The sequence below is a fragment of the Gobius niger genome, assembly GCF_951799975.1.
Source record: "Gobius niger genome assembly, chromosome: 6".
In the NCBI taxonomy this organism is placed as follows: domain Eukaryota; kingdom Metazoa; phylum Chordata; class Actinopteri; order Gobiiformes; family Gobiidae; genus Gobius; species Gobius niger.
Window position 1 is genome coordinate 21,849,803 of NC_136857.1, and position 23,216 is coordinate 21,873,018.

The following is a 23,216-nucleotide window of genomic DNA, read 5'->3' on the forward strand; positions in this document are numbered from 1 at the left end:
CCAGGCGGCTGCCTAGGGCGCCATCTGCTGGAAGGGGCGCCGAAGTGCGCTTTAATTTTTGACCTCATGCTCCCGCCATCTACAACATTGCCAATTTTCGGACATAACTTTGAAACAGAACAGATAGAGAGTAGACACTGGTCTTTTTTGTTGGAGACTAGAAATTCCAAGCTTTCAAACGAAAGCCCAGGTCCTTCTGTGTAACATCGCAGTGAAAATGTGTAAATCTTCTTCAAAAGTAAATATAACTGTTAATTTGTGCACATTTTATGAAGCACATGAATTATTAAGATAAACATAATATAATAGAACAATGATAACTATAACAAAATAAAATAAAAAAATCCCTTTTCCAAGTACAAAGTATGCCCAAAACGATTCAGAATAAAGCAAAACAAACAAACAAACAAACAAACAAACAAGGCAAGGCAAGTTTATTTGTATGGCACATTTCATGTACATGTACAAATCAATGTGCCTCACAGCAACACCAGACACAATAAAAATGTAATAAAAAGAATTAAAACACAATAAAATTACACTAAAAATATGAATGTATATGGTACAATACGTTAAAATACAATCAATTGCCATAACCAGCAGTAAAAAGGTGTCCTTTCAGCCTGGACTTAAACATACGGTAGCCGGGTTGATGCCTGTTTCACGTCCTCACTGAGGCGAGGTGGTTCATACTGCTGTAACTCGGCTGTAATATAAACATATAGGCTACACAAACAAACAAACAAACGAAAAATAAAAAACACCATGGCCAATATAATGTTATTTTGGTATTTTTTTATTTTTTTTTTGTTTAGTTTCTTGTTGTTTTTTGTTGTTGTTGTTTTTAGCGCACTAAAATTCAATTTCAATCTTGCCAAGGGCGCCAATTCGGCTGACACGCGCCTATGTGGAAAAGGAACTTTATAGGGCAGGCCCTGATAAGAGGCTTCTGAACCTTCTGAATGGGAGACCCTACCAGGGGCACGAAGTCCCCGAGAACAGAGCCTGGCTGTCGTTCTTTATTTTTTGTACCTCTTACTAATTACCCACCACCAGAGGGCCCTAAAACACACGTTTCTTTAGCTTAAACAGAATTAAATCATAGATAAATTATGGAGTCAAATTTATTACGGCTAATTCGAAGGAAAAATAATGTGGTGAATGTAGTTTGTAAAAAAGAGAACTGTATCAGAAATGTGGTAAAGTGAGTTTTATTTTCAATCAGTGCTTATTCAGTGCTAGCATAATAATATTAATATTAATATTATTATTATTATTATTATTATTAATAATAATAATAATAATAATAATAATAATAATAATAATTATTATAATAATAATAATAATAATAATAATAATAATAATAATAATAACAATAACAGAGACACTATACAAAATACCCTGAACTTTAAAAGTCTCTGGTTGTCTTTTGTAACCATTATAGTATCTGAGAAAGTAGCTCGACATGAGACGAAATAAAACTACAAAATAAATAATCTGGTTTACAGATTCTTTTTGCATTTGTTTTCACTGAAATGTTTGCGGGATGTTTTTCGCTTGGAGCCTAGAGCCCAAATCAGCCGTGAAAGACCACCAGAGACTTCTTTTACAGCAATGAGGGGTTTGGTTTTGGCTACAGATTTGAACATGGGAAAAAAAAGAGCAAAACTAAAACAGCTCTAGACAGAGTCTAAACCTGCATTAAACAATGGCTAGAGACCACTCCAAATTAGGTCCAAACGAGAACTAAATAATCTATAGCAAATCTAGACCATGATTAAGCCAGGATCTAAGTTAAACTAGGTCTAAACCTTGATCTTGGCTTGTAATATTGATTGTTTCATGCTTAGAGCATGTGAAACTTGCATGGACGGTGTAAATTTAGTGAGTGTGCTTCCTTCAGTCCACAAAAGACGTGCTACATTTCAGGCAACTTCAGCTCTTCACCTACAAACAGTATCACAGACAGCCACTAGAGGGCAGTTTAATGTGCTTCCTGATTCTATATAGTCTGGTCCCTCAGCTGTCCACAGCCATTTTCAGTACCAGCCATCATTTATTTATCTGTACAGTCATGGTTTTGTGTGATGCATTACACTGGTGGACAAACTCATTGGCTATGATCTGTTTAAAATGACCAGGTAAGTATTGAAGAGATGTCTTACATAACAGCATTAGTGTTCCCTGTTCGCTTGGCCAGCGGAATGCATTGAAGTGAGATAAACTATAACCAGACTCCACGCTGATGCAGCGAGAACTTGCTAAACTGGGTCTCAACCAGGATTTAGGATTAAAACCCGTGCTACTCTGTCGCCAACTAAGGTTAAATCAGAGTTAAATCAGAGAATCAGTGTTTGCTGTAAGAATGAACAGGATTTTCAAAAAGTGAATGAAAAACGTGCACACTCTTTTCTTCAGTGCGCTCCAGTGCTTAGGTCCTTGGCTCAGTAGAGTCCATCTGCTCTCCCTGTGTCGCTACCACATGTACGTCTTTGTGGTGTCGATGTGCCCCTCCTCTCCATGCTCCTCCTCCTTGTCCTCCTTGTCCTTATCTGTCTCACTCTCCCATAACGTGATGAGTGGCGGGTACAGATCGTTAAGAGGGATGGACGTCGCGTGCTGCATGTACTTCTTTAGCGAGTGTGCATGGCTCTGAGGGAGGTTAACCACTCTGCGACGGCCCATGTAAAATAACAGCAGTGCCATGATACACAGGGCAAACATTGAACCTAAAATCGCTGCCACAGCCACACCACCACGGCGCGACACCACCAGCTCCACAGAGAAGGATGAGTCCTTCGTGGTGACGTTCAGGCAGGATGTGTGGGAGGAGGCGGAGCTTGGTAAATGGGGTGGGGCTGAGGAGATGGTCAGGCAAATGTGGTACAAAGTAGAAGGAACAAGGTGTGTAAGGTTGTACTCTTGAACATCGGCGGGAACCTGGGGCAAAGAAAAACAAGTCAGGAAAAGGACTTTATAGGAACAGGAAATAGGACTAAATTGAGATCTAAAACATAATTATATCACTGGGTATAAAAGAATACCTTGGCAGTGTAGCTGATGTGTGGGTTGTGGATGTGTACAGTGGCTGTAGTGAATTGAGGCAGAGTCCAAGAAGGCTCTTGATTCTGGTTTGTGCCAGGTTTTGTGGGATGAAGCTTCCATTCAAGGACGACTGACTGAGAGTGCACCACCTGAAACGAGAACAGTCCCCTTGAAATGCTGCAGCCTTGGATAGAAAAACTACCGAATAGGGCAAAGTAGTGGCAGATGCTGATGAAAACAAACGTGTGTTCTCTAAGCTGTCATTGTTATCAGGCTAGAAATAATAAAAATGTACATGTAGCTTTCAAGGCAACTAATTCAAAATTTGCTCATTTCCCACAACTGGTCAGCTAAAATGCATATTTTCAGGGGTGATTTATAAGTGAAAAGAACCAGATTGGAACCACCACACAACACAAGTGAGAAAGGAAATTAATTGAAGATCAATATATATATTAGCGGTGGGCATAGATAAATGTTTTAAAATCTAGATTAAGCGTCTTTGAGTGTTTTAAGATTAAGATTACTGTAATCTTGGAATGAATCTAGATTAAAATGGATTGTCTGAATTCTGCCGAAGGCATTCAGAATATGTGTGCTACACAAATAATGACTAAAAGTAAGTCTTTGAGAACGGGTTTCTCAAGCCAGGTGGCGCATTAGACCAGGGGCTCATCTCCTGTTTCCAAACTGCTTAAGAAAGCTGTTCTAGTTTACTAACTGTTTAGAGGCTCTTTACCCTTCTGCAGTGACACAGACGACACTATGGCCTATGGCAGACAGGGAGACTGCTCTAAGCTTTGTTGGGACTTATGAGAGAAACAACAGAAAAAGAAAAACCATCGTCAGAACTTTACTCTGGGAAGGTAAGCTGTCCGTCGCCAATTTGCTATTAACTTGCTAAAAAGCCATGTTTGCTCTCTCTCTTACGACGCTGACCTACGTGTTGTATTTTATGTTTGATAAATGGATATGCAGCTAAGCGCTGCACGGTGTGAGGAAAGCCTTTGAAGTTCTGTTACGCAGCGCTCTCCAGTGTTGGCACATGGTGCGCTGCTCACGTTAATGCGGCACGTTAACGTCGATAACGGCCCACCACTAATATATATATATATATATATATATATATATATATATATATATATAGTATAAAGCCAGTTTCTCCAAACACGTAAACAATGGTCAGTGGTTACCTTTGCCAGCACCACAAGAGAAGCTGCACTGCTGTTGCGCAGCCACGACTGCTCTGGGCTGGGCTCGGAGCTCGTGGTCCTTCCTTGGTCATGGACCTCCACAAACACAGACAGGCTCTTGGTGTCAGCCCCCTCAGCATTCCAGGCCACACAAGTGTAAGTCCCTGAGAACAGAGAGCAGACCTTTAGTCTTGGACAAAATAGGGAAATACCATGCATGATCTTAACATTGTATAAACAGATCTAAACTAGGTCTAAAGTGATACCAGGTATAAACTGGGCCAGAGTGAGGGACTAAAGTAGGATGAAATAGAACTAAACCAGTACTTGGCTAGATCAGTACAGGGACTAAAGTACAATTAGACCCATTCTAATCCAGACCTGTATCAGAGGCCTCAGCGTGGTCAATCACTAATGCTCCTGGTTCCAGGACACGGTGTTTCTTCCTCTGCTGTGTGCTGCTTTGACCACGGCCCTGCGGCTCTGCCTGGGATACGATTGCTGCAGCCACCACCTCAGCGCTCACCTGGCCAAAACAGAGTCCACTTGAACAATACAGTTTTTTTCAATCCACTCCCGTGAGGTCATCGGCCATCACAGGAGTTTCTCAACCTGAGACCCACATCTGTATTTATTATTCTGTATTTAAGAGTTTATCACTTTTTCATACATCAAGTTCAGAGCAAAACAAGGCTTTAAAATTGAACTAAAACAGTAGGAAAATGGGTCTGAACCATTACTACATCAGGCCTAAACAATAAAATCTCAAGGCGAACTGGGACTAAATAAGGACAAAACCTGGTCTAATCCAGAAATTGAAACAATTAATACAGAGTTTACAGTGTGTACCTTGTCTCCTGTGGGCGTGACCCAGTAGAACTGAGGGGCGGGGTCAGCATCTGCCCAGCACTCGATGGTGATTGGCTGCCCCTCGCTGACGTTTACGACTGAAGGAAAGGCATTGGCCGAGATCTGCGGCAGACAGGTGTTGACCCTGCCCTCTGACGACTTCACCACCTCCTGCAGCTCCTGGCCGATCAGGTGCAAAGGGGCGTGGCAGACCGTGAGAGTGGGTTCAAGCAGCGTCAGGTGGGAGGAGTTCCCCAGGTGAGTGGCCCACGAGTGCAGGCAGTCGCAGCGCAGCGGGTTGGAGTGAACAGAGAGCTCTTTAAGAGAGGGGAGAGAGGCGAGCAGCGAGGAGGAGAGGAAGGCGAGAGAGGAGCTGTGGGCCATGAGCGAGCGTAGCCACGGGACGCCACTGGGGACAAAATACAGAGACAACTGTGAGAAAAGGTGCTGCAGTGACAGGGCAGATCTGGAATGGAACGTTTTATGTTTGTATACATAAGTAGTATGCTAGAGGAACAGCATGTCTTTGGACAGCTCCAGATGTTTAGCATTAGTTCATGAGGGTTTTCATTTGGACAGCTCGATTCTTGAGCCACCGGAGAACAGGAAGTCAAGAAGAGTACCCGTGGACTGTGGTGTTGGTTACCTGAAGCTGTTGGGGTGCAGGTGAGATAGCTGAGGATTGTTACAAAGCTCGACTTTGATGAGTTCTGGAAGGTCCTGAAAAGAGTTCTGCTCCACCATCTGCAGCTGATCCATGTTGTTCACACTGAAACAAACATCACTCCATTACAGTCTCCACAACTAAACCAGGACTATATATTAACGAAATTTAGTGAAGAGCTGCAGAATTTTTCCTGTGTTTACTCGAGGAAAACATATTCTTCAAACTCAAATCGGTTCAGTCTTGATCTAATAGTGCGATAGTTCCGGGTAGGTCATGGATAGGTCTAGTCCTGTTCTGAAGTCCTACCTGATCTCTTCGAGGTGGGACAGGTCCTTGAAGTCCCCTTCTTTGATTCTGTTGATGGGATTTCGGTTTAGATCCAAGAACTTCAAGTTTGGAAGAACCTTCAAAGCATCTCGAGGGACAGACCTGCAAAAACAAGAGAGAGACTTTGATTAGTCTTGAAGTGGTCCTGCTTTGGACCTGGTTCAGACAGTTTTAAGTCTCCCATTACAAAGCTGAATTTGAGTGCTAAATTATAAAGCTTGGTATGGATCTCAACCGTAACTTTGATCTACACTGGTTAAACTCTTTATCGGTGTCTGAGACCGCAGCTTTACATTCATTTTCCATGAGTTTAGTGCAGAGAAATGTTGTTGAGTGGTTAGGTCGGATTGTCCTCTCAGAGTCTTGGTGTAGTCTTGGTTTAGACCTGGTCTATATTTTTAATCCCAGACCTGAGCTTGTTGTCGTAGAAGGATAGACTCTCGAGACAGTCCAGTCCGGTGAAAGCTGCGGGGGACACAGACTGAAGACCCATTGAAGCCAGAACCAGACTGTGGAGACGAGGCAAAGACTGGAAAGACCCCTCTTCCAGGACCAGAACCGGGTTTTCGCCCAGCATCAGGATCTCAAGAGCGGGCAGGGAATCAAACCATCTACCATCAATCGACTGGAGGCGGTTCGAGTTCAGATGAAGTCTGATCAAACGGATAAAAAAAGTCACACAATAGGTAACAAACATACAGTGATTGTAGTGAGCAGATATACATGTTTGTTGTACTAATGTGTAATAGGAGTAGCAGTAGTATTATTAGAAGGAATAGAAGTAGTCATAGCAGGAGTATTGGTACCGGAGCAGACTGGTGAGTCCACTGAAGGCCTGGGTCTCGATGGTCCTGATCTTGTTGTGGTTGATGTAAAGTTCCTCTAAACTTGACAGGTTCCTGAGACCAAAGTCCGGCAGAGCCTCAATCCGATTCTCCTCCAGATACAACGTGACCAGGCGGGTGAGAGAGGACATGTCCAGAGAGGTGACCTGAAACCGGACCAGAGATCTCAGTGAGTCTACACCCGTGACAAACGCCAGGGTCTCAGAGGGGACGGGCGTACCTGTGTGATGTGGTTCTGGGACAGGTCCAGCTCTGTCAGGTTGGTCAGACTCTGCAGCTCGAAGGAAATGGACGAGATGTTGTTGCTCTGAAGAAGAAGGACCTAAAGAAACAGCAAACAGTTAAAGCAACCCTCAGTAATTTGTCTCCTTGCCTAAGCACCCTCACTACGTATGTTTGCAATGAAAAAACAAACAAAAAAACATAGTAATCTGCAGCAGGTTTTTCTGAACAAATGGGCTTTGGGGGGCTGAACAGACCTGAGTATCCGCAGAGACATTTGCTGGGACTCTTTGGAGGTGCAGCTCGTTGCAGTCCACAGTGTTGGCCTGGTGAAAGACGGACTGAGGAGTGTACCACGGTCTGGTCTCACACACACACTGCAGTGGGCACAGCACTGCGCTACCTGTCGGGCACAAGCATCTTAACAAAACGTGGACAGCAACAAGGAAAAGTAACGCACCTAACACTGTGGATTCTAGATTATGTGCAATTTAAAAGAGGGCATATCATGCAAGATTTGTTTCTTGTTTCAATTAACCACATTTTTTTTAACTTTGTTCCCTGTAATGCAGTTTACTTTAGTTTTTTCCTCCTCTCTAGTTCAACTTCTTGCAAATTGTTACAACAGCAACTTGGAGCATACCATTTTAAAGCCCATAAATTATCACCAGAGCTGTTTGAGCAGTTCCCCAGTCAAACTGTGCTTATTCTATATCTTATATCTTATTCTTATATGTTTTTTTGCTGCCAGCAGAGGAAGATCAAAGTTCTAAACAATGTATTATAGAAAAGGTCCATGTCTGTGAAAAGTGTTTTCCATTCATACACATTATTTAACTTAGAAAATGTGGAATATCAACATACAGAGGTGCCCAAAAAGCATTTGCCACGATTGAAACTGTACCTGGACTAGTCCCATCGACTGGAGAGCACATTGATGCTATCACCAGCGAAAGCAGCGCTAACAGAACTTCAGATCCCATCATGCACACAGGCAGGGAGCAGAGCCAGAACCTGAATCAAAACCTACAGACACAATAAACAGAAGTCAAATTTCTTCCTCGGGAGACTAACAATAAATGTTATGAATGAATCTGATGTCTAATTTGTTACACGTGACTGAAATCTAAGTTCATAAGTCTGAAGTGAATCTGATGTACAGTAAAAGCAGAGTAAAACCAGGGGGAAAAAAGAACTTAACCAAGTCTAAAATAGAGTACGTGGAGTGTGCTTATAGTGAAAGCTAATTATGTATTCATAAGTGAATATGAATTATTCAAAGCAACGAATGCCACACACTGATTGGACGATGGCAAGGACCTGACTTTGCATTTTACATATAAGGAATTATTGGCTTTTTATGCAAAATAGTAGCAATGGAAATGATGGTGTTAAGATAAGATAAGAGATAAGATAAGTTATGTGGTAAAAGTTGTAATATAAGTGTTAGATGTAAGAATGTCCTTTGAGCGCAAACATCCCCGAAGGATGGAAGAAAGAGGAGACAAGAAGACAATGACATGAGGCCGAAAGAGGACAAGGGAACGAGACAAAAGGCTGTGTTTGTTTTGGTCTCGATTTGATGACCTTGATTCTCATGCGGCTCTGGATTAACCCATATCACCACAGCACCGGTAAACAACCAAACAAAATGAGGGCAGTCCCGGCATGAGTTTCATTCTAAAACACTATTTTGTTGCCATTGTGTAATACAGTTGATCCATGCTGATTTTAATGACTGACAAACATTTTTTTCAAATAAGAATATTATCAACAATTTGATGATAAATGTATTAAAATGTATTTCTCAATTTCTATTGTATAGCCCACATGTGAAGCCTGTGAATGAAAACAGGACAAACATTCACTCTGTATTTCTTCACTTGAGAACCAACCCTATCATGGTTATTGACCTCTTACAGGCTTTAAGATGACTTAATTTAAGAACATTGTAACCTCTTGAATCAAGCACATGCTGATGATGAGTGCACTCATACTTTGAGGAAGAAAAAACATATTTTCTCCTAAAACAGGATTACGGATTGGTTCTCTGGTAAATTTAGAAGGCTTATTTTCTTCCAAGGACCAAGAAATATGTGTTTCTATGATGATTGAAGCATCTTAGAAACACTAGACTATCAAAGACTAGACGAACACTAGAAACACAAGACAATAAACTATCACTTTTAGGCTACATGTGTCTAAAGTCAAAGTTAGAGCAAATTGTGCACCAGGGTTTGAAAGAACAGTGCACCCTCGGCCCATGCGTTTTAAACCCCTCTGTTTCAGTCTCTCTCGTTGGATGCGTTCGCGCTCGGAATCACGTGTCTCCGCCTGAAGCCGCCGTGGCCATGTAGTCCATGATGATACAGCCTTATGACCGAACACCTTTAACATTTAGCCGGTAAATTAAGACCTCGCGCTCACGGGCCTTTGAGCCGTGAGGTTTAACCGTAACTAGTCCCGTTGCAAGTTTGTTTTAACGACGCCGTGAAAGGTTAACGCGAAGCGGAGCGGTCTCTTAACGAGCGCCCCTGAAGGTACGCGGAGGACACGATGACGGCCCGCTTTTTGCTCACCTCGCTCCGTTCCTCCAGCAGGGCCTCACGGGGACGACTCGAAACCGGTCAGGGCGCGTCAGTCACGGGGTTTGGGAAGAGCCCGAGTCGGTCGCTGGAGATTCAGAACGTGTCGCTGAGGTTGTTTTATCCTGAGCATCTCCCTCCGTGCCCCGCCAGTCTGTCCTCCTCCAGGTCCGCGCTGCAGCCAATGGGATTGTAGGCCACGGGGGAGCGGGCCAATGGGAGCGCGGATGCTGCAGAGGAGAGGGCGGGGCTTCAGGGGGACATGACGTAATGCTCCAGTTTCAGGGATTTGACTTCAGAGGTTCCCCTTCTAAACATCATCATCATCATCATCATTGCTGAGTCTTATGAAGGATGTGTCACCATGTTGTAAAATCATAATTAAACAAACGATGAAGCAAAAAACATTTGTCCAGTCTAGGCCTAACCCAAAATTAGAGCCTAATGAAGCTTAACATAGGCCTGGCTAATAGGAGTCTAATGTAGAGGCCTGCTCAGGCAATATCTAAAGAAGTGGTTCTCAAACTTTTCGACACCAATGTTTAGGCCTATACACTGACACTTAATTTGAACTCATCTGAACATCTAAAAACAAAATAAAACGTGTTCCATTGGCATAATAATAATATTTTCTACCTACTCAGATCAAGGGCACACATAATTTTTGCCCCACTTATTTCTAGAAGACTTTTTGCAGTAATTTGGTTCAACATTTCACCAACCAAAGGTCTTAAGGATGAAAGCAGGTCTTACCTATGAGGCTAAATCAGGTCCAAACCAGTGTTAATTTCGTCGACTAAAATATTTAGTCTTAATTTTAGTCAGTGTTATTTTTGATGACTAAAATTGGACTAAAACTAAATTAAAAGTTTATCATGAGACTAAAACTATGACTAAAATGTCCAGATATTTTAGTCGACTAAAATAAGACTAAATAAAAATGAAAAGGAGAGACTAAAATCATCCAAACTTCTATTGTCCGTCTGAAAGAGCCCTAGATCATGTAAAGTCACTGCCAAAGGATCAGCTCTGAGCTTTGTTCATGTGGAGCAGCTCCATGAAGCAGAGAAAAAGATTAAATATGATTATCATGAATATTATCAATGCAAAGTCGACTAAATTCGTCTTAAATTTAGTCGACTAAATTTACTTGCAATTTTAGTCGACTAAAACTAGACTAAAATCGAAATACATTTTCGTCAAAAGACTAAGACTAAAACTAAATTAAAATATGTTGTCAAAATTAACACTGGTCCAAAGTTAGACTAAAGTTCTAAACAAGGACCAGCCCAAAAGTTCAGAAATGTGCAAAATTGATAAAGTTGCAAATTGAGTCCTTGTCTGTAGGCTACAACAGTGCTTGCCTTGCATAAACCACTGACCTAAAGCACGTTCTTCCCTATATGGCGTAAAACAAACTTCCCTTAATCATGTGCTTTTTCTTCTATCTGCTTTGGACAAAGGGCAGGGAGCACCTTCGGATTCTTGCTTAAGTTTGTTTTTTAGAAATTATAAACTGTTTGGACTCTTCTTAGTTGAAGGTCTGATATTTTCCCACAGAGAAAACACATGGCTCAATGTATTTGAAGTATAGTGATTTTAGTCATGGTCCGATCCCTGCTTAGCTCTGGTTTGTCCTGTAACATGAGACAGAGTAGTGGATGGTCTGACTGTTACGGTCAGACACAAACAATGATGAGGTGGAAGATTGATTTTTTAAAAGCTGTTATTTGACGTAACACTATGACTCAGACAGGGTAATGTTTAGAAAAACAACAGTCCACTTCAAGCAGAAGGACTAAACCAGGACTAAACTGGTTTTGGACAAGCTTATGGTCGACATCACTAAACACATGGATGGATTCTGGGGGGAAAAATGAACTGGGTCTGTGATAGGGACAGAAGGAGAATGTAACTTCCTGTTTATGACTGTGTTTTTCCCACATAATCCTTTGTGTTTAAGTGAAAACAATCCCATGCATCGTCAAATCCAGATTAAACCGGGATTAACTCGAAACGGCAATTTCACACCAAAGAGTCAGCAACCAGGAGCAGAACTTACTGTGCTACTTTCCAATCTTTGTTCATGAGTGAATAATATTTTTTTTAAATGTCAGATGTGATTGAGATGTTTTGTAGTACAGAGAAGGGGTACTGTTGGAATTATTGCTGCGTTTCCCAATCACAGAGCAAGGCAACAATACTTTATAACAAAAATACTAAAACATTTGAGTGTTTATTACCACATAATTGTATTATATAATATGAAAATGGTTTTAAAAAACAAGACAAACGTTGAAAATGTCCATTTTAAGGGAACAAAGATCAGTGTTTTATTTTTGTAAAAAATAAAATCCCCCCAAAAACGAACATTAAATCCAACAAATACAGTCAGTTCATAAAAATAACTTCTCTTTCCAGTAAATTATTTTCTACTGCCAAAAAATGAAGAAGGCCCCGCTCCTTTACAATAAATCAGCCAATGACAGCTGAGCAGGGGCGAGGCCTATCAGACAGCTCCTCTCCGATTGGTCGAGAGGGTAGGACAGAGACTATACAGTGTATACATTTGAATATTTACAAAAGAACAGTTCAAGCTAAAGACAAGTCCAGAGTACAGGGTCAGGCAACAAAATAAGATTTTCAAGTATAAAAGCAAGTATAGTTTTTTTTTGCACTAACATTTACAACCACTTTAATTGTAAGTAATCTTGATTATGACTCAGGATTATCATTGTTCATGAGAATACCTTTGCATTATCTTTGCAGGTACTGCGTGTGGCAAAAATAAATGACTTTAAACCAATGCTCTGCACGTCTAAGTACATGCACCTGAACAAAGTTACTCCAAAATGTGCTGAAGTAAAAATAAATGGAGCCCTAGTTAATGTATGAAGTTAACACTATATCAAACTAAAAGTTTAATAATTTGACTGAAAAATATCAATATAAATCACTTTCCACGACCGCATCATTAAGAGCTATTTTAAGAATCAGTCTGTGCATTGTATTTACATTGTTAGAAACTTGTTTGTGTTTTGACCCCAGACTCCGGAGACTGAACGCTTCCCCCCAAAACAACACAATATCTTAATAATCAAGAAACATTCAGCGTTTTTACTGCAAGATTAAACACAAAACAGAGGCCACTTCAAATGAGCCCTGATCCAACCCCAAAGCAGGTACAAAAGAACAAATCAAACCCGAAAGCAGGTCTCAAACAGGACTAAGCCTGCCGTTGTTTTACTGCTTTTAGCACATGACCACCTTTTTTGTGTGAAGCAGCCCATCACATTCCTCTCCAACTTTTGAATCAAAAGTATTTTTGGAAAATGGTAAAATCTCATGTAATTTAACCAGTTTCAATAGTTAAAAAAACACATTCTTCTTGTTCTGCTGGTGAGAAAACCATCCACCCAAAATGGCTTAAAACGGTTCATGCTCGGAACATTTTACCTATGACACTCCCAGCACTGTAAGGCGTCTCCAAACTGTACAATACATCGATCTGTATAGATGTGTATAAAAATAGAAGTCATGAATATTACTGACTAAACCAGGACTAAACCATGTCCACAACAGATCTAACTAAACAGGACTCAATTCAATGTCGAACATCAGGAAAATACATTGCTCATCCATGTTTAGCCTCTGCAACAAGTTAATTCAGACAAATCTTTTCTGTACAGACGTGTGTATAAAAATATAACTCATGCTGAAAAGGGAACAGTCCACCAAAGATGGCTTTAGCGTGTTAACAGTACAACACTAGGGGGCAGGAGGCAGCGGAAATCCCAGTGCGAGTCTAAGCGCTTTCTATCATCAGGATTCTCTTGTAGTGTAGAGAGGAGACCTATATTCTTGCAAATCTGTTATGCGTTTTACATTCACCATCGAGTTGGTTGCTCCAAAATGAACCGGTAACAAATATGCAGGAATACAAGCTTGACCTCTGGACTGAATGCCAAGTGTAATACTAGGACCAAAGCGGCATCAAGGCTCTGAACGTGGGCCCGCGGAGCCTGTGAGGACAAGGCCAGAGAAGCAGAAAGAGCAGCATCAGCAACAGGTTCAACAGTCAAGAGCTCAAAGAGACAGTCTGCAGCAGGACGACAGGACACGACACCACATGTACGTTTGCAAAGCCTCTTACTCAATTGCTGATGTTGGTACATAAATATTGCAATAAAAATAACTTCTGAAAAAAAATTGTGTTTAAAATAGAAATTATACATTTTATAATTTATATATATATATATGGTATTAAATTTTAATAAAATATCGGTTACGTGGAATTTTCATTAATTGTCAAGTAGGATTGATTTCCAGCTCGAACAAAAGACGACCATAAATAAGCCACGAGAAAAATGTCAGTTTGTTCAAATATAACAATGTCGGATATTAAAATATGTTCAGCGATAGTCAAACTGCTTTGTGCATTTTCTTTTCAAATCCTAAACAATGCGCGACAACTCTTCAGCAAAAATAAATGGGTACAAAACACTTAATAACAACTAAACATAAACATGAACCAATCCCCGATCAATGATTAATACATTATACAATCAAAGTACAAAAGTTACATCTAAAAAGGAATGTTGTCAAAAAACAAAAAAAAATGAATGGAAACAGTTTCAGCATGGCTCCGTGATTCGCCGGGTCAGAAAGACGGCATCCCAATAATAACCATGCAGGAGAGAGGCGTGGTCAGAAAAACAGCCAAAGCGAAGAGAACCTTTTTCAAAATGGCTCAGAAAGTTTTCTCAAAAGTGTTTTTTTTTTTTTTTTTCTCAACGCAACTTGAGAAGGATAATGCTGTAAACAGTCGGACGTCAACTCCAAAATCTCAAAACCTCTCTTCCGAAAAAAACAAACACACAAACAAACTAAACGTCCGGCAAGAGTCCACTCTTCCTTTGAAACAGTCTCATTTCTTTTGCATAAAATCTGTTAGAAAATAGTCAGATTTTAGCTCAGATTTCCACAAAAAAAATGCAGCTTTTTCCAGTTTTCAATAAATTTCTCTAAGTAATTCTGGTGTACTTGTGATCAGAATTGCGTTATCCCAGCGGAAATATTCCAACTTCCTCCAAAGATCATCTTCAGAAAGCTAAATTATATAGAGTCCACGGAGCTCCAGATAACAAGAGTCAGCATTTGTGGGAAGAGATGCTCTCCAGAGTGGAGATCATGGAAAGCAACATGGTGGTCCACACATGCCCAGAGGGAAGCCTTGTGTGCGGGCATAGATTCAGGATTTGTGAGGGCCAGGGGAGAGCACCACTGGAGTGGACAGACCATCCACGCTCAGAGCCGGGATGTGGATCTGGTTACTGCCATTAGTCGGGAACTAAGAGAAAGAAAAAAAAGGGAAAATGTCACTCAACAAGATTCACACACTGTATAATAAAACAAATCGTGTCCACTGTAGCAAATTTGCCTAAAAACCTACGTCTACGGGAAACAAAGCTCTACAATACTTCCTTCATCCTACAGTAGGGATTGTCAACAATGTAACAGTGATTAAGAAAAGAAGATGGGTTGCTTTGGACATGCACACAGGAGGGATTGTGAACATATGGGTAAAAGGATGCAGAGGTTAGAGCTGCCAGATGGAAGCAAGAGGCCTGAAGGAAGACTAAAAAGAGACGGATGTAATAATAGAGGAACATGAAGTTGGTGTGAGTATTAGCGTTAGAGTGGCCAGAGGATTCACTGTGGGGTATACTACGAAAGCAATATTACAGAGATTGTAGAACAACCAAATAAAAAGAAATCATGAGCAGGTTGGAAGTGGAGGCTGTGGGTGGAAGAACAGATGGAGCATCAGGAGGAGAGCCAGAACCACAGAGACCCAGTTCTGTTCCAGATTTACAGAGAACAAGGTCCTTACGCTACAAGGTACACAACCTCCACCTGACCACCGTTTCTACATAAACAGGAGTGCATTAGCAACAGAATTAGTAGATATGTTTTTTATTTAGCTAGTGCAAGGAGTCCATTGACTATGAGGAGATAACATACCAGATACAGAGCATAATGTTGCATTACACTTGGACACACATTGACAACAGTTCCATCTTATAGATATAAATGGGAAACCCCACTGACAATCTTGAGTAGCTTTTAAAACCCAACATGGGCTACTTTACAGTAGATTTTCATTGATTTTGCTAATAACCAGAATGCTACATTCTCATCAAAAACATACATGTGTTTAGTTTCATTTACACATGTTTCACAAATGTATTTGTATTTAGTCTCGCTCTTTATTTCGCACTCACGCCACACACACTCAAAGATCATATGGAGGATTCTATGAAATTCCTCTCTCCTCAGAGTTTTACAGTCTAGAGACAAATGTATTCTAATCCTGTCTATGGTCCAACTCTTTTTCCTGCACAGATTAGCAGGCTTCCATTGTTGTTATTACCGAATGGGCGAGGGAAGCACTTCTCTTTGGTCCTCATGGTCGAGAGCTGACATTGCTGAAAAACCACCCCCTGGTGACCAGCTGTGACTCCAAAAGACACTTTATAAACTGATTCCAATGAAGACTTTGCACGTCCCTAGCACTGCTTAAAAGCCTGGCTGCAGAGTTTCTTATTTTTGCAATGTTGTAACCCATGATGTGTCTTTTTTGAGGCTTGCAGTCGGTCTGCCCACCCAACAAGGGCAGAGGAGCCTCTCACCTTTTTGCCCTTTTAAGGAACAGGCTCTGTCGGTGGAGCAGCATGAAGCCTAGTCATTGTTGCACACACTGGTCAGAAAGGAGCAGTCGTAGTGTTTACCTGAAAGGAGAGCTTTGCGGGAGAGCGAGGGGCAATAGGGCTGAGTGTGCTCCAAAAGTGGATTGTGGACGGCAGTGGACTTGGGGTCAGCAGCACTGGAGTCTGAAGAACAAGAAGAGATACTAACAGAAATCCTGTTTGACAGTTACATTGAAACAATACACACTACACTGCACTGCACACCTTCCTTTTAGAAATGCTATGGAGCTATGGATCATAGCCATTGCCTGGGTCCCGCTTAGTCAGGAGCATTTTACTGCATGCAAAACACGGAACATCGATGAAGCCAATGAAACCTCCATAAAAAAAGGCTAATCACAGCTAATTATAAAAATAAATAAAAAATAAAATAAAATGGGACATACTCTAAACCAGGAGTCTCCAACCTTTTCTACACGGCGAGCTACTTTTACACAACAAGAACGTCGGAGAGCTACTTGTGCTTCAAAAACATTTATGTAAAATTCTACTTTGGAGACCTGGAGAATTAGTAGCCAAGCGTTTCAAAGAAAATAACTTGAATTTAGTTCTTACACTGTACATTACAATATTGACAAAACTGTTTGCAGATTGTGTTCAGCATGTTCAGAACAAACTAAAAATGCATATAAAATTTGAGTTATCATGCGTATAGAGATGTAGAAAGTCTTTGGCGAGCTACCTAGAAAGGCCTGGAGAGCTACTGGTAGTTCCCGAGCTACTGGTTGGAGATCCCTGCTTTAAACCAATGCTGGTTCCATCCAGCTAAAATCCTTACCAATGCTTCCTGTATCTAACAGTTGAACTTTGTTATAGTGTCGTCCATATAAATCAGTACTATACTGATTATATTACCAGTGCATGTGAGGTGAGGACAGTTGGGGTCAGAGTGTTGGTGCCAGATCCTGGAGCCAGTAAACTGTTCACTGCTGCATTCACCTGAAAAATAGGATAAGAAAGTTAAATCATTCAAACAAGAACTAACCAATCAACGAAGCCAGAGGTAAATCTAATGTCAGGGCTAAATCAAAACATTTTGTTACTGCGGGTGTTCGTGCAGACCTTGTCCAGAGACAGTCCCGGTGGCAGTGTGGGCAGCTCTAGTCCTCTTGGTTTCTTTGGTCTGGAGGGAGCACTGTCTGACGTCGTTGACACGGAGACTGTCGAAGTAGAGGAGGGTACAGAAACAGCTGGGTCTGAAAAATAAGGAAAAAGATGCAACTATGAGGATGCGGTGATAAGCCCTAAAGGGCCCCCCTTTCACTCACCAGTAGCTCCTGCGACTATGGAAGTCTCCTCTGATCCTGCCCCTCCTGTCTGTTGACTTCTGACCGCAGATTCCAAAGTAGATGTAGGCGTAGGCTCCACAATAGTTAAAGGTGGTTCTGGTTCAGTGGAGTCGCAGATCAACTGAGGAACCTGGTCAAACGGGAAGTAATCAGTGCAATTCACACGGCATGAGGCAATAGTTTTATCGTCAAATCGGATTCTGGGAATATGTTTATTTCCCACCACCACTCACTTCCATGCGCTTCTCCTCCAGAGCCACCATCTCCAGAAGTCCCTCTGCCGGGCCCCCGACACCGTCCTCCTTAACCACGATGGAGGGGAGAGGGGGTGGCTGTCTTAGGGCCTGCCCAGCGGCCTGCCCCTGTCCCTGGGTAAGGCTGTGGGAGTGATGGGTCTGAGAAACTGGACCCTGGTTCTGCGGGAGTGCACCTTGGTTCTGGGTCTGTGGGGACGGGTTGATGATGAGGAAGAGGGGCTGGGGAGTGGGGGCAGAACTGTAGTCCTCTGAAGGGTGGGACACAGATCCAGAAGCCACCGGTGAGGGCCCGAGGGACAGCAGGGAGGTCAACGAGTCCCCCACACTTGTGAGGAAGATTTGAGGGGGCTCCAGTGCTGGCGGCTGAGTGGGGAGAGATGTTATCAGGTTTAGTCCATTTTTAGTCTATTTGCACTGGTCTGAATCCTAGTCTTGTCATTTTTTGTCAAGATGTGCCCTTGTTTTACACTGACCTGTGATAACCCGTTGCTCTGGGGGCTGAGGGCGGGCGTGGGACACGGAGAGGGCTGCGTGACGATCACCTGTAGACCAGAGTCCACAGCACCCCCTACAGACGCCGGACGGGACTCGGGCATCACGCAGACCTAAGGATGAAGAAATCTGTTGGCGTCTTGAAGAGGAATAACAAAACATCTGTGATTCGTACTTTAATCTCTTAACCCCCATCGGAACCAAACCCAGGTTCTCCAGTTTGATATCACCCAAATCTAAAAGCTTCTTCAAAAAAAGAACTGGAGAAAATGTGCTCTGTTAAGGTGGGGGGTAAGAGTGTAAAATCCCAGAACCTGGCATGTTCTCCCCTTGTCTACATAAGCTTCTTTGGTTTCCCACACCACTAAAACATATATAATAGGGTCCCCTCTGTGATCAGGATTAAGCGCAGGACGACAGATAAAAACAAAGGCTTACAATCTGACGTGGCTTACATGTGTGTTCATTCCTGACCAAATAAACAATAGATTTTTCACCTCTCGTGGGGTTCTCTCCACCTTGGGGACTTGTTCAGGGGGGAGTTGCTGCATGGCGTGCTGCTCCGCCTTGATTGGCAGCTGGTTGGGTCGGTCTGATTTGATTGGCTGACTGAAGAGCTGGGCGGGCGTGTTCTGCAGTGACTGTATGGTGAAGGTGGAGTAAAGGCCGGACTTCATGTAATCGTTCCGAGAGGAGCTCTTTTGGGAAATGGGAGGAAACGAAGACCGCTGTGGTAAGCCCTTTGATTGACAGGTTGCCGTCGTGCCCGCCAGGCCTTTTGCTTGGCCATTGGGGTCGGCGTTGTCCTGCTTCTCCTCCACACCGGTCCGAGACGAGTCATTGGCCGAGGGGTCGATCTGACTAACAAACTTGTACACAAACTTCTGCCCACTCACTTTCTTAATGATGTTCTGAGAGTACAAACATTAATAGGTTAGGATTATAAATTAAACCCTGGTTGAGAACTTGTTTAGTCCAAGCTTTAGCAGCAGCAGTAGCAGCATTAGCTAGTAGTAATAGATTCAGTACATGTAGTACAAGTAAAAGTACCTTATCGTAGTAATAGCGCAGAGCCCGGCTCAGCTTGTCGTAGTTCATGTTGTTCTTATTTTTCCGGAGGCCCCACAGTCGTGCCACCTCCTCTGCGTCCAGCAGTTTGAACTCTCCATCAGCCCCACAACCAGTCCATGAGATCAGGTGGCGCTGGCTTTGGTCCTCCAGTAAGTGGAGCAAGAACTGCCATAGAGTGATCGACGGGTCCATCGCTACAGCAGAAGAAGAAACTTGTAAATAACTCTGAGGATTGAAGGGGCTAATTAGAACAAAAAAAGTGTGTTCTAAAGTCCTATCTAAAAGTGACTAATTCAAGTCTACATGCAGCCCTTGTCTAGAGCTGAGTTCATGATCCACAATTGATCATATGTGATAAATATTAAAATACTGATTGGGCGACATGGACCCGGGGCTTTTCTGATTCCTGGTTAAATAAAGGTCAAATGACAATGTGCATGTTATAGGTATGAGCGCTGTTTAAGTTAAACTACAGTCGCTTGCACCTTTTTCTACTGGACTACATAAAGTAAGCATAAAGAGTCCTTCTGAGAGGTATTATCTTCAGCATTTTTAAGTTACTTTACATCTTCACATGCACGTCCTTTCATGGGTAAACAAAGACATAAGGTGGGCCTCATTAACATCACAATGTGCAGTGTGAAACATTAATGACACTCTGACCTCCAGCTCCACAGCAACCATCACCATGACGACCTCTCATCGCCATCACTGAGGACCACCATCACACACTCACACTATGCTCTCACAGTCACAGACCTTTGAAGGAGTGCACTTTACGGTCCAAACTGAATTCAGTCAAGATACTAATAGCAAACACTGCCATCAATATGTAATGTCACATTCGCTGTTATTGCATTCACAGAAAATTAAACATCTGGTTCCCTGCCTCACACAGACTGAGGCCCATGCACTTTTGAATACAATGTTAGACTGTATTGCTGGGTTTCAGACAACACCATAACATCTTACAGATCGCTATTGTTGGAGACATATAAAATGGTTAATTAATGAACAGCTTCAAGTTGGAGACAGTGGACATGATTTTTTTTTAAATGCCAAACAATACAGTGACACTGGCCTCTGCCCAAAAAACCTGGTACTGTAGACCACATGGAAAACTTTAGCTACATGTACAGTTATATAAAGCAAATTGCTTTGCTTGTCATTATATGGATTGAGGCCACAGGAAAACAGTCCAGACAGAAAGGGCCAAGGAACCTCCAGGGTGTGAACTAGGAGTACTCTCACTGCCTCCAAAAATAATCTTAAAATAGTAGTCAGATCCATTAGAGCAGTCACAATAGGCAGCTCTCTGACACAGCAGTCACACATCTCAGAAGCATCCTCAAGTCTCCTCGGTCACCTGACCCTCTTAGCTCAGGACAGTCCTTGAATCAGTCAATTCAGGACCGACACATCTGACTCCGGACCCATTTCAGCCGCAGAGCATCACTGTCTCCATGGCAACCGCCTCACTTCTCTCACATCAGTCACGAGACTCTGACAGAAGCTGATGACGTGTCGTTTTCAAAAGGTGAATATGCATTTTAATGAATGAATGATTTGAAATGTTTTGTTCCTACCTCCGACTAAACAACCAAACTGACATCACTGTCTCGACAGCACATTATAGACTTGGAACATTTTCATGCTCAACATTTCTGAAAAGGAAAGTCCAAGATATTCAAACAGGCTTTTAATAGTATATAAAGCGATTGGGAAAGTTTTTCCCTTCTTTGCTTTCTTTGTGTGGAACTTGATGACAAACTTTTCTCTTTCTAAAGAGACCGTGAAACTGACACCACTGGTCCAAAACTGCTTTGCTGTCAGAAGTCATCAATAAGTGAAATGGAGGCAAATCATAAGAGCTCATCTCACTCATTTCACTGGGGAGCAAGTCAGTCACACACATCTTCTGAACTTTCCTTCATCATTTTGGCCAAGAAAGACGTGGATGATGAACATGCTCCCAGTCCCCCCAACACATTATGAATGTACAAAGTTATAATAGCTTCTCATTCTGCTGGATTCTGAGCCTGGCCCCTGTCACATTCATGGGAATCTTTTTAACCATCCCCTCAGCCTGCTCCTCCCAGTGCGCCCTTCACCGCAGCCTCACACCTGTTGAATGCACAATCCTTACAGTTTATCAGCGGGTTGGACTCCATCTTCAGCCCCGTTGTCCTTCGGTCTACCGCTAGTGCCTCCGAGCCTCACTCCCGCTGCATTTCCTCGCTTCCCGGATGCGCTGTGCTTCCTCCGCCTGTTTTTTTTCGGTGCTTTTTCGTCTGGGGCCTTGAGCCGTCAGAGCTGAGCTGTTGCGGCGGTCGAGGCCACGCTGAGCAGCTTCTCTGCCGAGGTGAGGGTGTTATGTAAGGCGTCCTCCGCTGGCTCCATGTTAATAACGCTCATCCAAAAGTCACATCAAACAAGCCTCAAGTTGCCTCTCTACTCAAGTCAGCGTCTCCAAGCAGAAATCAGAAACACAAGGCGAATGTCTCCCTTTACGCGTCCTCACAAGACCATTTTAATGCATGTTTGCAATAAAATCTTCATCTTTTGCGTTACATCTTGGCTTGTGTCTGGAGCCCCAGTTGACAGTCGCTGGTGGTGATGAAACTATCTGCGACTCATGCATGCTTTTCAGCGCTTCCCTTTCGCGTTCAGATCGGCTGAATCCACAGGTTGACGCTCGTTTCATTCCAGGGAAGATCCGTAAGTGCTTTTTTTTGTTGCTGGTTTGGTCGCGAAGCTTGTTGTGTTATGCTAAATGTGTTAGCCTAGCCCTCCGCCTTCTTCTTCTTCTGCGTCAAACCGCGCTGACTGCGTACCGGAGAACACTTGCGTAAAGTCCTCTAGGATCGCTTAAAAAAAAGGCCCTGTGTGTCCCGCATTTTTTTTTTTTTTTTGCACAAGGGGTTTCCGCGGGGCTTATTTTTACAGTTTCTTCCTGTTTGTTTGGTCGAACGCCCCCTCACTACTTTTTGTCACTGTCAGGTCAACCCATGGATCTATTATAAACTGGATAAGGCATGCTGTCCCAGCTCCTATCTCTTTACATAGGGGTGCTCAGTGGCGCATGAAACCAGTTTCGTCCGCCATTGCGGCCCAAAGTACCCGTATGACGCGTCACCTGTATCTATGCTCCCTACGGCCCAAGTGGGTGAAAGCAGCGTGAGCGCGCACGGCTGCCGACGAAGCTTCAGAGCGGAGCGGACGCCATTACGCAAAAAGTCAAATCTCTTAATATCATCGTTCTTTAAACACAAAATGTTTTTTTAAGGCCATTTCAGGCGAATAAGCTACCATGCTACGATGACTTTGGGGGTTAGTTTGTCAGTGCGGGGCTTAAAAAGCTAGTTTAGCCCGCTCTTTGAACAACCGGGCGCTTAGCGGCCCTTCGGACGTACGTAGCCGCGCTCATGAACTTCCGCTCGGTCACTTTTCTGGGAAGTTTCGTAAGTGCTGGAAGTCTTGATATTGTGATAGAATTGATAAAAATCGAGTTGTTACTTCACTGTATTTGCTAGTATAACATCACAACTAGAATTGTTTGGCTGAAATACAAAGAATGAGCACTGCAAAAGTGTTTTATATTACA

General features: G+C 42.6%; 2 protein-coding genes across 2 annotated transcripts; both read right to left on the reverse strand.

Annotated features, from left to right (window-relative positions):
* Positions 1-1,567: 1,567 nt before the first annotated feature.
* Positions 1,568-9,907, reverse strand: LOC306964915 (leucine-rich repeat neuronal protein 1). The gene is made up of 13 exons (XM_079559084.1): positions 9,728-9,907; positions 8,053-8,162; positions 7,406-7,551; positions 7,147-7,248; positions 6,888-7,072; positions 6,492-6,734; positions 6,061-6,183; positions 5,734-5,856; positions 5,088-5,496; positions 4,620-4,764; positions 4,239-4,402; positions 3,045-3,194; positions 1,568-2,940 (listed from the first exon to the last, which is right to left on the reverse strand). Exons 2-13 carry the CDS (start codon positions 8,132-8,134, stop codon positions 2,476-2,478), a joined length of 2,337 nt encoding a protein of 778 aa, XP_079415210.1. The 5' UTR covers positions 8,135-8,162; positions 9,728-9,907; the 3' UTR covers positions 1,568-2,475.
* A 4,708-nt stretch (positions 9,908-14,615) lies between these two features.
* elk1 (ETS transcription factor ELK1) lies at positions 14,616-22,510 on the reverse strand. The gene is made up of 10 exons (XM_079558426.1): positions 21,759-22,510; positions 19,592-19,806; positions 19,039-19,452; positions 18,523-18,654; positions 18,026-18,412; positions 17,772-17,946; positions 17,566-17,699; positions 17,359-17,442; positions 16,525-16,626; positions 14,616-15,083 (listed from the first exon to the last, which is right to left on the reverse strand). The coding sequence occupies exons 1-10, from the start codon at positions 21,781-21,783 to the stop codon at positions 14,985-14,987; spliced, it is 1,767 nt and encodes a 588-aa protein (XP_079414552.1). The 5' UTR covers positions 21,784-22,510; the 3' UTR covers positions 14,616-14,984.
* Between the last annotated feature and the right edge of the window lie 706 nt (positions 22,511-23,216).

Coding starts and splice junctions, on each gene's coding strand:
- LOC306964915 (XM_079559084.1), bottom strand. CDS start 8,134: ATGATGGGATCTGAAGTTCTGTTAGCGCTGCTTTCGCTGGTGATAGCA. Junction 6,735..6,887: donor GGACTCACCAGTCTGCTCCG/GTACCAATACTC, acceptor CCGTTTGATCAG/ACTTCATCTGAACTCGAACC. Junction 5,497..5,733: donor CTGCACCCCAACAGCTTCAG/GTAACCAACACC, acceptor TTTTGTCCCCAG/TGGCGTCCCGTGGCTACGCT.
- elk1 (XM_079558426.1), bottom strand. CDS start 21,783: ATGGAGTCCAACCCGCTGATAAACT. Junction 17,443..17,565: donor CGGGACTGTCTCTGGACAAG/GTCTGCACGAAC, acceptor CCTATTTTTCAG/GTGAATGCAGCAGTGAACAG. Junction 16,627..17,358: donor TCCTCACCTCACATGCACTG/GTAATATAATCA, acceptor CTTGTTCTTCAG/ACTCCAGTGCTGCTGACCCC.